The following is a 14,017-nucleotide window of genomic DNA, read 5'->3' as shown; positions in this document are numbered from 1 at the left end:
ACATCTACTCGCTCCTCTGAGAAGGGAGCAATGCCCTAGGCTGCAAAGTTTGGGTAGCTGAGAAAAGCTGTTACACAGTGGAGTGGATTAGCAGGTTCTTAAACCTTGGGAGCATGCCAGGGGCACATCCATGTGCAGGAAGACAAAGGACCATTCTCTCAAATCTGTCCCCCGTCTATGGAGAGCCCACTCTGTTCAGTGTGTTGGCTAGAATTGAGATCATTCCCATTGAACTGACAGAAGGGTAAGCAAAGGCAAACCAGAATCATAGCAGACTGTCTCCAGTCCTAAGGAGCTTGGTGCTCGCTCACTAAGGCATCTGTTGGGGGCTCCAGCACGGAATTCTACTCAAGGACACGGTATAGGAAGCAAAGGCAATCAACCCAGTGGTACTGAAGAGGACAGGACGGGAAAAACACTTTTATTTTCCCAGCTCTTCAGACAACCTCACCAGGCTGAAGGTCGCATGCAGTTGAGTATGAAACCAAGAAAAATATGAGGCCTAAAAGGTACTGTGTGTTCTATTTTGTCGATCTCTGGCAGGTCGGGAGCCCAACGTCAGTCTGGCAGGAGGCTACGAGACCAGCGATCACACAATCTTCACAGTCTTGAGCATATCGGACAGGACATACGTGACATCCCAACCCCTCCCTGGCTTCCGCAGGGTCTGCTCCAAGGCCTGGGCCATTTCCAAGAGCTCTGACGTGGCAAGTTTCAGCTCGGGGTGCAGCTGACAGAACAGAATCTCGTTCACTTCTCCCTCGATGCGCCGGACATACAGGAGGGGGAACACCGCCTTGAGCCCATCTAGCACTGAGTCCTTGAGCCCCAAGTCTCGGCACACAAGGTTGAGGATAAAGACACCTGTAGGGCGGGGAAGGAGAGTCAGAATCACGCACCTCAGGTGACATGTGGAGACAAGGTTCAGCTCTGAGGAAAACACCAATTCCTGCCCCAGGGAGGCTTGGGGACTGAGAAAGCACCAATGGCGGCGGCGGCAGCAAGTTTGCGGAGAACACACAGCAGACAAAGGCAGAGCGAGAAAACCATGGGAAATGTGTGAATTAGAGAGAATGTCAGCCCAATTTCTTGCTCTCCTGTGTTGCTAACCAATGATTTTATCATTCTCCATGCCTCAGTTTCCCAAAGAATCACTTTGAGAAAGAACTTACTAATAACCCCAAGAAATAATGTACCAACACCACAGGGATGTTATGTTCTTGACATACACCACACCTTATTTACTAGCCAGGGATGGCCAAGCTCATCTTGTGGCAGTTAAGGTTCTAAATCAACTCTGTTCACCACCACACCTTATACCAAATCAAAACATGGGACCTGCGGACACATGACTCAGAGCCCCAGCCTTCTCAAGGACCTGGGCTGGGGCCCCAGCTGTTATCTTGTGTCACTGTGGCAAGTCTCTTTACCTCAGTTTCCTCCTCATATGAAATGGGCTGCTATCAAGGCGAGGTAACATGCAGCCTCGTCTGGGGCACATGGGAAGAATGTGACTGGGAGCTAGCATTGCCCTGCTGGTGGGAGTGTGAATGACTATAAGCACTTTGTAAAACCACGCAGCAGCTGAGCGCACGTTTCACCTCTGATCCAGCGATTACAACTCTACGTATACACCCAACAGACTTGCCAACATTTCGCTAAAAGGCATCGCTAGAATGTTAATGGCAGCGATACTATAAAAGTGCCCAGCAGGAAACAGCCCACATACCAAGAGCAGAGGGGGAGACTGAGAGCTACAGTCAAACCATGACACTACACAGCAATGGAAGGAGCAACAGAAATGCAATACTGAGTCCCACAAGCATCGCCCTGAGTGAAAGAAAACAGAAACTTAAAGACTACATTCTATATGATTCCATTTATATAAAGAACAAAAATGGGCAAGACCAAGGTGTGCTGGTAGAAGTTGGGACAGTGGTTATCCATAAGAGGTGGACTTCTGGGGTGCTGGGAATGCTGTGTGTTTGGTGCTAAGTGGGCATCTTCAAAGGAAGGAAATCAATCAAGCTATACATTTATGATATGTGCATTTTTCATTATAAAGAAAAAAATGTTGGCCTGGCCTCTGTGACTCAGTGGTTGAGTGTCAACTTATGAACCAGGAGGTCACAGTTCGATTCTCGGTGAGGGCATATGCCTGGGGTTTCAGCTCGATCCCCAGTCGGGGGCATTCAGGACGCAGTCGATCAATGACTCTCTCTCATCATTAATGTTTCTATTTCTCCCTCTCCCTCTCCTTCCTCTCTCTGAAATCAATAAAAACATTAAAAAAAGAAAAAGAAAAAAATCTTGAAGGAATCATCCACCTTCCCTTCCCAACCTTTCGTTCTCATACCTTCAGGAGTCAAGATGCTCTTGACCTTCTGCAGGAAGGGCTGGTCCACAAACGCTGGGGGTGGACAGCTCATTCCCACTGTTGGGTCCTTACTGTCCACATCGAACATTATAACATCGTAATGAGGCCGTGCTGGGAACGAAAAGCAAACAAGTTTTTGTCTTTGCTGGATAAAATAATGCCATTTACATTCCTACTTCCAGTCTCTCCTGTGACCTGGGGTGGGCGCAGGTGGCTCAGCCTGAAGGATGACAGGGAGGATGTGCCTGTTAAGGGCACTGACATCACCGTCCAGGGGAGTCATCACCAGGGTTCTGCTGTGAGGACCCTACATTAAAGACAGGGCGTTCGTTGGTCTCATCTTCTGGAGTCCATCCTGCAGGGTAATTACTTGGGTAAGAGTCTGTCTATCCCAGCGGCTGTCAACCCTGGCAGAACACTCAAGTCACCATGAGAAGCTTCTAAACCCAGGCTTTCTTGATGGACTGACTTAAAAACCCCGCGGAGGCAGGGAATAGATGGGAGGGGAGATGGGAAGCCTGGTACTTTTCTTCAGCTCCTCAGGTAATTCTCAATGCAGTCAGAGTTGGGAGCCATGGATCTGGACAAGCAGCTGTCTACACCTTTAAGGACTGACCCAGCAAATGGTAATGTTCACTTATGTCTGGAAACAACATATGCTGCCTCCTAAGAGAACATGTTCTAAATTAAAGTGAGTGTATCTTTTCTAGTTACTTGAACAATAACTGGCTCAAGAAATAAATAATTTTGCTAAATGGGTGGAAAAGGACTGATGACAAACATATAATTACTATAATGTTAAACAATCGTTTTAAAAGGAGAAGGCCTGCCATGCTACTGGCTTGTTTTTAGCAAACTTTGAGACTATAATAATAGTTCAATAATTAATATTTACTTGGCTACAGCATGCCCATCACTCTTCACAGCATATATCTGATTGTGGTTTCTTAGAGCACAGACTATGTTGGCTCATCAAAGTCCAAGGATAACCATGGCCCACAGTTGCAGCCTGGAGCCCCTCCAATAATTTGAAAGGCTGTGGTGGTTAGAGATCATGGCCAGGTCTGTTCATATTGTGGCCTGAATACCTACAATGTGCCTGGCACTGTTTTAAGTGCTTCACATGTATTAGCTATCTTGGGCCTGAGCCCCTAGAATGGCTCCAGCCTCAGAGAGGGAACCTGTGAAACTCTAAGATGGTTAAGTTTAGTTTGCAATTAAAATAAGGCAGCATCTGTCCATCCCAGCACCAAAAATACTCATCCTAGCACCAAAATGTCATTCTGGTTCGCGACACCCTTATGGAAGAGATTCTGGTCCAGTGAGAACCAGAGTATCTGTTACAGAACGAGCAGACCAAGAAGGAGGCCTGTGCTCCCCAGGTTCACTTAGGACTGAACCAACGTGACTTCTCCCTGAGGGACTCAGGCTCCAGAAAGCATCAGTCACCAGGAGCCTATCTATAAAGCTGCAGAAGGATCAAGGGACCTCCTGCAGAACATGAATAGGACTTTTATTCTAAGTCTGGGATATGAATTGTTAGAGCAAAATGGAACCTTAAATCCAGCAGCTACAGGGCTGTCAGATTCCCACTGAGAAGCATCTGCCTCAGGTCTTCCCAGACTTGGTGGCATTTGGAGTCAGATAATTCACTGTCACCAGTGGCTGTCCTGTGCACTGCAGGAGATTTAGCAGCATCCTTGGTCTCTCCAACTAGATGCCAGAAGCACCACTACCCAATGCTTATGACAACCAACAACGTCTGCAGACATTGCCAAATGTCCAAGATCTGGAACCAGTAGTAGGCATGAATGCTGTTTTGCTCCATTTCTGGCTTCACCTCCAGCTGATTTAGAAAAAAAACACCTCCTGACACATACCTCAACTGTTCTTGCTCTTTCCTCACCCCACTACAGACTTGAAGTTTCTTAGGATGGTGAGGTGGCAGCAAGGTTGCAGGGTCAAAAGAGAAGCCCCACTGTCTGTTAGCACCATCAGAGCAGGAAACAGTCCATATTACTTGCTAGACCCGTCCCTAGCACAGAGCTGAGCATATGGTTGGCATCTGTAGCTACTGAAAAGATATGTCAACAAGTAAACAGGTGAAAGACCAGGATGGTGCTGATGCCGCTTTCTTAGAGATGGATTCTAGAGGCCCTCTCAGGCCTGACAACCTTGGATCAATCTTCCCTTGACACTCCTCAAATTCTCTGATAGTCATACCTTCTCTTCTGGCCAGGCTGGTAATATAGTCCAGGCCATCTGCAATGTGGACCTTCATCCGGTCGCTCTGGGAGAAGCCGAACCACTGGGTGGCCACTTCCAACATAGACGGGTCGATCTCCACAGCCTCGATGTGGGACTTTGGGAAATGATCGTGGACAAAGAGGGGGAGGCTGCCTCCGCCCAGGCCTACCACTAACAGTGCCAGTGGGGTCTCTGTAATACAGGAAGAAAGCATCGTTTTACCATCTGCTCACTGCAAAGTTTGGTACCAGCCTCAAAAGGGCAAAAGAGGGAGTCAGATTGTTGGCTCTGCCCAGGGGAAATAAGATTTAGGGACTGGCCTCCCTGTCTCATCCCAGAAATTTAGGAGTTAACTTGACATCTGAAAACTCAACTCTGGCTCACAATCCTTCCCTTACCAGATCCACTCTTCAAAATGGGGGGGTCAATGGCCTACATGATTCATGATCACAAGGCATTGGATTTGATGCCCTCTGCCCAGCTTTCCTCTCACAGGCCACGCTGCCCTCTCAGACACATCAACCAGGCGAGGGCAATCCACCCAAGTCCCAGAAATCACAGGGAAACAAAGATCCAAATCCTGGACCTAAGCACAGAGACACCAAGGTAACCATGGGGGGATGGAAGGAAGACAAGAAACAAGAATCAGCAAGAGGAGACAGGCCCTAAGGCTTAAATGTAAGAAATGAGCCTCTAGGGACATAGATCGATGCCAAGATGGGCCAAAGTACAAGGTGTTGCCACCAGACACACAGGGACTTTGGGTAAAGACGGTTCAAATGCAGACGGGAACCAGAACGCTTGCACTACTGTGGTTAGATCCCAGCCTGTCATTAGTGAGAAGGCTATGACTACACTACCAGTGATAAGGATTTTGTTGTTGTTGTTGTTTAAATATATCTTTATTGATTTCAGAGAGAGGAAGGGAGGGGAGAGAGAGAGATAAAAACATCAATGATGAAAGAATTGTGATTGATCAGCTGACCCCTGCACACCCCCCAACTGGGGATCGAGCCCGCAACCCGGGCATGTGCCCTGACAGGAAATCCAACTACGATCTCCTGGATCCTAGGTCGATGTTCAACTGCTGAGCCATGCTCGGCCAGGTGGGTTATTTTTTTTAATTAGAAATTCAAGATAGAGTCAAATAATGCTTTACTGAAAAGTCAAAAATGCTCCTTAAGTGCAAAGGCATTTCTCTGGAGACATGGTTTTTATTTTATTTTATTTTATAATGTTTTTACTGATTTTAGAGAGAGGAAAGGAGAGGGAAAGAGAGAGAAACATTGATGTGTGAGAGACTTGTTGATTGGCTGTCTCCTGCATGAACCCCACTGGGGATCAAGCCCACAACCCAGGCATGTGTCCTGACTGTAAATAGAACCGGCAACCTTTTGGTGCACAGGACAATGCCCAACCAACTGAGGCACATGGGCCAGGGCCCAGAAACACACGGTTTTTTTGTTTATTTTTTGTTTTTTTAAATATATCTTTATTGATTTCAGGGAGAGGGAGAGAGAGAGATAGAAACAGCAATGATGAGAGTGTCATTGATCAGCTGCCTCTTGCACACCCCCCACTGGGGATCAAGCCCACAACCCGGGCATGTGCCCTGACCAGGAACTGAACCACAATCTCCTAGATCCTAGGTCGATGCTCAACCACTGAGCCACGCCCAGCTGGGCCAGAAACATGGTTTCTAAAGGCTCCGCCTGGTTACGTGGATATATACGTGAGAATTCATCAAGCTGAACAGCTGAAGATCTATGTATGTACTTTACCTATCTCACTGAATGTACGGCACACCTTAATTTTTAAAATAAATGAGTGGAAGAAAAATGTTTAGACGCTGACACGTAGTCATTTCAACATTACAACCTCAGTTTGAGGAAAAAGTTACTTGGGTGTTCATTAACTTAGAAGCCGGTTGGGAATAAGAAAGATAGGAATGTCTATGCTTTTGCCAGTTTGTAATCATGCCTCTTAAACTACAAGCAACTACTTTGGTTAGTTCTATCCTCTCATATGCTCCTCACTGTGGGAAGTAGTGACACCCCCTTACCTAGGAGCAGCTCGGGGTTTCTCAGCAAGGCCAGGCCAGCGATCATGGCTTTGTGGTGTTCACAGCACAGGTAGCTCTTATCGATGGACTGCCCTGGGGTTGCAGGGGGCTCCTCTGGAGAACCAGCTGGCCGCTGCTTCTTCCTGTCCTTTTTCCGCTTCTTCTGGGCTAAATGAGAAAGACAATGAAGTCCTATGCTTAGCACACTAGTCCTCAGAGAGCAAGACACCAGGGGCAGTGAGCTGCAGCTGACTCAATCTCACTCACAAACCCAAGCATTAAATATGCGAGAATTTTAACTGATTACATGTCAGAGAAGGAAAGTGGCAAAGACACATCCCAAAGCCTGGGAAAACTCAACTTAGTAGTCCTGGTACCTCTCTGCTGAGAAATATAAGGCCACTAACAGGATCTTCATAAATTCTTGTAGGGATGGACTTACATTACTAATTACCTCCTCTATGCCAATTACTATCCTAGGGTTTTTACTCTTTTAGCTCCTAGAACAACCCTCTAATTCCAACTACTGGCAGATAGAACACCTGAGAATCTGAAGATTAATAATTAGGGCCAGAATCAGTAGGTGGTGCAGTCTGGATTTGAACCTGGGACTACCTGTCTCCAATGCCTATCATCTTTCCACTGTACCACACAGACAGTAGAAATGGCACACTTTACAGAGCCCTGTTGAATTAGTACACAGACGTATATGGAGCAATTTGTAAAGCAGGTGGCCTTTAAACTGAAGGCACGGAAGCGATGATCATATTTACCTGGTAAACCATCATCCCTGCTCCTTATCATTTCACAGCCAAGCTGGCTCAAGAACAGAACACACAACTCTGTTCCATTTATGGCCACTCACACTCCATGAGCCCAGATGGTAAGAGGATAACCCACAGAGCCATGTGCCTCTGGTCACAGGTACCCAGGTCTGGCCTATGTCTCGGTCACACTCCCAGGTCCTTCTGACCACCTCAAATCAAGAGTCCATGCTGTGTCCATGTGGGTACTCCACCACGCCTCTGACATCTCACCTCTGTGAGACACATCCTTCAGCAACCTGGCTTCTGATTGCACCACGTTCCTGTTGCTGAGGAAGATGAGCCGTCGGAAGTAGCGCTTGTCATCCCCCTGCACATCCTCGATGACGTAGTCGCCACTCAAGGGGCTGCAGTCTTGGTGCTGAACGGTCCGCACCCCAATGTCCCCACCCACAGACAGGAAGGGCACCTGAAGGTACAGCAGAGATGTGGTCAAACCACCAGCTCAATTAAGAAATATGAGAAAGTAAAATCCCTTCCCCTGTTTGTATCTGAGGAATCCATGTCAAGGACCTGGGCAGTAGAACTCTCAAGATGTGCCATTCTATTGAAGTTCCTCTCTGGGGCCTTTGGCTTGATTTTAAAAGGTTTAATTCACCTTTCTGAAACTAACTGATCCCCCAAACCATTAGTGAAATGCAGTTGGTTCTCCCCAAGAAAAATGAGTTTCTCAAGAGTAATCCTCAAAAGCACTTTCAACAGTCCAGGGCAATCAAAGTCAGAGAGAACCCTCAGGAAGGGACTTTAATTACAAGAAAAGGAATCTGAATGGGGATGGATAATGAAATCCAAGGGAAAGCACCCGCTCCAAATGTGGAGAAATCCTTCCCTTCCCTCAGCTCCTCTCATCCTTTTCAACCATTATGCTAAACAGGAGAGAAAAACTATGAGAAAAACGTGTTTCTCCCCTAACCTTTTCCCTTTCCCTTCCCAGTTTTTACATCTATTTCTGTTTGAAGACCTATATGAGTATTTAATAATCACCCAGGATTCCTGACTTTGCAGAGACATAGGCATAGGTGCGAGAAGACCACAAATCACCTCCCACAGGAGCTGGGTCTCTCTGATGAGACCCAATCTGCCAGAACGACTCAAACATTCATCCATAAGCACAAGTCACCCTAGTGGGCAGAACCCAGAGCCTGTTCTTCTTTTCAGATCTGTTACTACAGCACCCAGCCTCCAGGTACCTTGGCTTCCCCCTCCTTACTATAAAGTCTTTGCAATACAGGCACCTATCAATTACTCTGCCTTGTGACCAGGATGGCAAAAGACAGACCATGCCAACTGATAATTCTGTATCACCACTATGGCAAAAAACCTTCAGTTTCCTTCCCAGTAAAACACCAGACCAGCAACGCTAGTATCCTGAAAATATCCATTCTACCCTCAGATAATGACAGCTCCAACAAGCAAAGGGGCCAAAAAAGTCCTGTGAAAAAGTGGGGAAATAGACACACAGTCCGAGCCATTAGCAGAATAAAGAGCTGGAGCCTGGAAGGCGGACAGCATCTCCTTCAGGCCGTCTCTGTGGAGTCTGAGAAGACCCCCCAACCCCCCAGACCCAGAAGCTCTGGTGGATCTCAGTAAGGGCAACTGCTTGCCCTCCTCACACTGCCTGAGGCAAGGGAACGTGATTTATGCCCACTTAGCTCTTAGCTGCTGACATGCCCTCCAGGAGCTGGCTAGGGTCACAGACCCTGCCCTAGCTCCTTCCAGAACACCTCTGACTTTCTGGTTAAAATGACTTCAGAGACCTGTGAAAACTGTTGCCAGGGCTTTGTTACCTTCTGTTGGGCAGGCATCCCGGCTGGGGCCAACTCCATGACTCTGGGGGACAGCTCGGCCTGGATGCTGTCCATGCCTTCATACTGCTGACCTCGGTGAAGGGCCACTGTGATCAGCCTCTTGAAGCCGGCGCTGGCCGCCAGCTGCTTCCGGCCCTCCTCCATGCCAAAGAGCCACTCAGTCTCCCGACCCTGGGGGACTGGAAACAGGCACCTGGTGACAAGGAGTCCCGGGGATGAGTGTTCAAGCCCACTACCAATATGACCACATGGCAGAGAGCCAGGCCCTGCCCAGGCCCAGCATCCCTTCCAAATGTGACCCACTAAGGGGTTATGATTCCATGGAGCACAAGGCCCAGAGCAAAGCCACCATCAGATACGGGGCAGACCAAGGGGGAATAAGAAGTGTGAGCACACATGCAAGGGGAGGCAGGTACCCGGTGCAAGAAAAAAAATAGTAATAATACTAACGCTTATTACATGCCAGGTATTATTCAACGCAGTTTACAAACAGAAATAAATCAAATCCTCACAACAGCCCAGAATGCAGGTAGTAGTAGTATTCCCATTGTATAAATAAGGCAATTAAGACACAGAATTTACATTATTTGCCCACGTTCACATAGCTAATACAGCAAAACTGAGACTCAAACCCAGGCAGTCCAGCCCCAGACTCCACGCTCACGTCCAGGACACTGTTTGTTCCCAGGTACAGGAGGACTATGGACTACTTGGAAAAATGGCTTGGTTGTCAGGAAACAAGTGACCAGCATGACCATATCGACTTTCTAAAATTTTCTACTTTTGAAAGCATTTCCTCACATTCTCTCCTTTGATTGTTATTAATGTAAATCTGGTATCATTTACCCCTTTCAATAATGAGGCTAATGCTCACAAAGCAATTATCACATGCCAGGCACCCTGCTAAGAGCTTTTACACTTCTCACAACTACACGAGGTAGTTACGGCCTCACTTTACGGATGAGGAAGCTGAGGCACAGAAAGCAAATATCATGTCCAATGTGACATCACCAAGATGTGACTGGGACAGAACTGGAACCCAAATAATCTGGTTCCAGAGCTGACTTTTTTAGCCACTGCTCTGTACTGTCTAAATTCAGCAGAGAAACTACCCCAGGTCCCACAGCTCGTAGGCTAAAGAGCTGAGACTCGACTGCTCCCACTACTCCACGTTACACAGTAACTACCATCTCTAAGTATATGACTTGCCTAAATGTATCTGTATTACTTCTCTCCTCCCTACCAACTCCATTCTCCTGCTTCACCAAGCCTCTGCGATGGAAGATGAGAAGAAATAAGCTTCAAATCTAAGCAGGTAGCTGGAGAGCTGCTACTGTCCCTTCCTGGTGCCTTGGTTAGTATAACCTCTGAAAGTACCACCCCTGCAAGATGAAACCAGCCAAGGCATGCCCATCCACCAATGCCCCAGCCCAGCCCCTCCAGGGAAGAGAGGGACCAATCCCAACTCACTGATGAAAATGGCAAAATGATTGTCCCGCGATGGTTTCACAGTGGGGCTGTCCACCACGTGGAGCGTGTAGCGTGGTTCCCCCGTGTCCCCATTGCACAAGTCCAGGGACACACTCCCCAGCCCGGCCTTGCGGTACAGCTGGCTGCACAGCCAGGCATACTGCTGACGCTCCCGCACCGCCTCGGCCAGCCGCTCGGCATTCTCCAGCCGCACAGGCTTGCCCTGCTCCTGAGCACACAGCTCAAGGATCTGAAGGGCAGAGCCAGGGATTGGCCTGAACTTGGTCATGATGAAGGCAAAGACAGGCAGGGGGAATCGAGGCTCTGCTTCCAACACCTGGTCCTGGCTGCTGGCCACCTGATGCACCCTGACCATCCACCCCTCCCGGGAGAAGTGACCCACTGCTTTCTTCAGGACGTGAGCCTGAGCCAGGGAGATGCAGAGGTAGCGACCGCCCACCTGCAGGACACGGCCAACCTCAGCCAGCATCCTGTCCACCTGTTGCAGGGTCTTCTCCTCCTCATCTGTCAGGACAGCATCCAGGGTGCCCTTGTCCAACACCACCTGGAACGAGGCATCAGGAAACTCCATCTGTGTCATGTCCATCTTCAAGAAGCTCATCTGGGGCCGTCGGCTGGCATTGCGTTCCTTCATTTGCTTGATGACGACCTCACTAATGTCAATGTTCACGATATCCTGATAGCCCACATCATACAGCTGCTCACTGAGCTCTGAGTTACCGCACCCAATCACCAGCACCTGGGGGGAAAACCGACATGATGGAGGTGACCAAGGCAAAGGAACGAGCTTCACATGCGTGGAGGAATCAGGTTTTGCCTTGTTGTTGCATGTTTTCAGAAGGGGGAGATGCTATTGTCACAGGAGAGAACATCATTACAGAGTTGATTCTAGGCTCCATCTGAAACACTGCTGGTTAGAGAACTCACTAATGAAAACCACATTCAGTGACAAAACTTCAAGTTATGTGAAAATAGGCTTTCCATATTGCAGAAACAAACTAATCATGGTTGTTCTTTTCTCTGAACCCAGCATTTATTACTCAAGAATTGATAGGAAGTCAGATAAGCCAAATGCAGTAAGTAGTTACAGTTGAAATCTCCTAATCGTTTTACTGTTGAAAACCTAGTTCTGGCATAATCCTATTCCACTCATACCTTTGGTTCCTCGTCATGATATTCTGGTATTTTCTGAAGCCAAACTTAAAAACAGGTTGTTGCCTCCCGCTCTGTGGAGCAACTTCCCATTGATCTTTCAAAATTGTGCCCTGATGTCACCATCTCTGGAAAAACATGATACACACAATGAGAAGTGCATCAGCTGTGGAGCTAGATGGGCCACAATTCAAATTCCCATGTGACCACTTACTACGTGTATGATCTTAGGCAAGAAAATGGCTCTCAGAGCCTCAGTCTCCCCATCTGTAGAATGTGTGCACCACCACTCACCTCACAGAGTTTATTATAAGAATTCAACTACCAAATGAACACACACACACACTACCCAGCACAAAGCTTGCCACTTAAAGCATCCTTAAAGCTTTCTCTCCTCCTTCCCTCCCTACCTCCAGTACAAGGCCACCTCTGTCAAACCTCCTATTAACCACTTTTGACTTCTGGATTGTGCCCAGGGTTTATATCTTAATGCTCTTGTAGCTGAAGGGCTGAGCACACTGCCAGAAATGCAGTGGGCCCAGCTACAACTGTTTGATAACAGATTCGTGTACCAGTAGAGCCACGCTGGTGCCTTCTCCACAAAGATGCACAGTGACAGAGGTGCACACTCTCTCCTCTAGGAGACCATATCTAGGTTGGGCTAGTAAAATAAGTGATTCTTCCAGTGGGGTTATTCATTGGAGGATGAGCTGGGGGTGGGAAGTCTTTTATCTCAAAACCTTTAAAAGAATATTTTTAATTGCCTTTCAGTCAGTTCCCACCTTCCCGAACACACACACACACACACACACACACACACACACACACACACACGGCTGCCAGGCCGCGCTTACCTTTTCCCGGGGCTTGATATACTTGTGCAGCACCCCACACAGCTCCAGGTAAGTTCCATACCACTCGAAAGCTTTCTTTCCGCGCTGCTGGAAGAACTTCTCCCAATAGTCAACGGAGCCAAACTCCTTGGAGCTCTTCGGTAAGAGATTCATATTCCCACACCGGAGCTGCGTCTTCAAGACTGTCCCACCCCCGGTAAGGGAGGTATCCACGGCGGGGCTTACCCCACGCTGCCTACGGGACACTTCAGTGGGATTTCTTTCCACGGACAAGCAGCCACATTGATTTTTCTCCACGCAAAACCCAAAGGAAGGGCCCTTACACGCAAACCGCACGCGAGAGGCACTGAAGCTAACACACGCTCAACCTCCACCCCGCGCCGACATCTCTTGCCCACACGCGGAGCGCCTCACTTTCTCAGAGCTTGAGTTCAGAACCGGCATCATATCCGGGTGCTAGGCTTCGCGATTGGTCGGCCGCCCAGACCATCAAGGCATCTCATTGGTCACTGATTTTCATTCCTTGCATCTCATTGGCTGAGACAGGCTCGCCTCAAGCAGGCGCCTAGCGTTTATTTACGTGAGGCGGGAGAAGGCGGGCCCGTGGGTCGGAGCGGAAGTGACCGCTGCCGGAAACCCCAGGCTGGGGTCCCCGGGTGACAGTGGGCTTCCGGGGTTCTGTGTTCCCTTCGTCGCCAGTTTTGATCATGAGCCACACAGGGTCTGAGCACTCATAATTGAGGCAAAACTCCAGTTCATCAAAAAGAAATAAAAAGTTATGTGACTGAGTGAATCCAGCCAGGCCTCCTCTGAGTATGAGATTTGATTCCCAGGATTGTCTTAACTCAGTAGTTTACTGCTATGTCATGTGGACATCTGCAGGCACACCAGTTTCCTGGCACAGGTAGACTGTTAGGCAGTTACACCCACTTTTATGGGGAAAGCTAAGGGCATAGCACAAATGGCAAGTTGTTTGCCTTTAGTCAACGGAGCCAGTGGGCAATAACAGTTTGAAATTAAAAAGCCAGGGAAGATGAGGGAATGTTGCCAAGGGCAATGGCCTGTGCCTGTTGCATTGGACTTCTACACGAGGTCGTCTACAAGGTCCCTTTTTGATCATGACTTTGTTTTCTGCACCCTGGGTACTGGGGAAGATTACAATGTTTTCTCCATCATTTAATTATAAGCTTCAGTTCCTTTGC

At 48.2% G+C, this 14,017-nt stretch overlaps 1 protein-coding gene across 1 annotated transcript; it reads right to left on the bottom strand.

Annotated features, from left to right (window-relative positions):
• Nucleotides 1-390: 390 nt before the first annotated feature.
• METTL13 (methyltransferase 13, eEF1A N-terminus and K55) lies at nt 391-13,240 on the bottom strand. Its single transcript, XM_016221642.2, has 8 exons — nt 12,816-13,240; nt 10,789-11,548; nt 9,298-9,497; nt 7,724-7,919; nt 6,687-6,854; nt 4,601-4,816; nt 2,357-2,488; nt 391-864 (listed from the first exon to the last, which is right to left on the bottom strand). Exons 1-8 carry the CDS (start codon nt 12,966-12,968, stop codon nt 590-592), a joined length of 2,100 nt encoding a protein of 699 aa, XP_016077128.1. The 5' UTR covers nt 12,969-13,240; the 3' UTR covers nt 391-589.
• Nucleotides 13,241-14,017: the final 777 nt, after the last annotated feature.

This window comes from Miniopterus natalensis, chromosome 19 (assembly GCF_054644295.1).
Source record: "Miniopterus natalensis isolate mMinNat1 chromosome 19, mMinNat1.hap1, whole genome shotgun sequence".
Taxonomy (NCBI): Eukaryota; Metazoa; Chordata; class Mammalia; order Chiroptera; family Miniopteridae; genus Miniopterus; species Miniopterus natalensis.
This window is presented reverse-complemented; position numbering and strand designations above follow the sequence as displayed.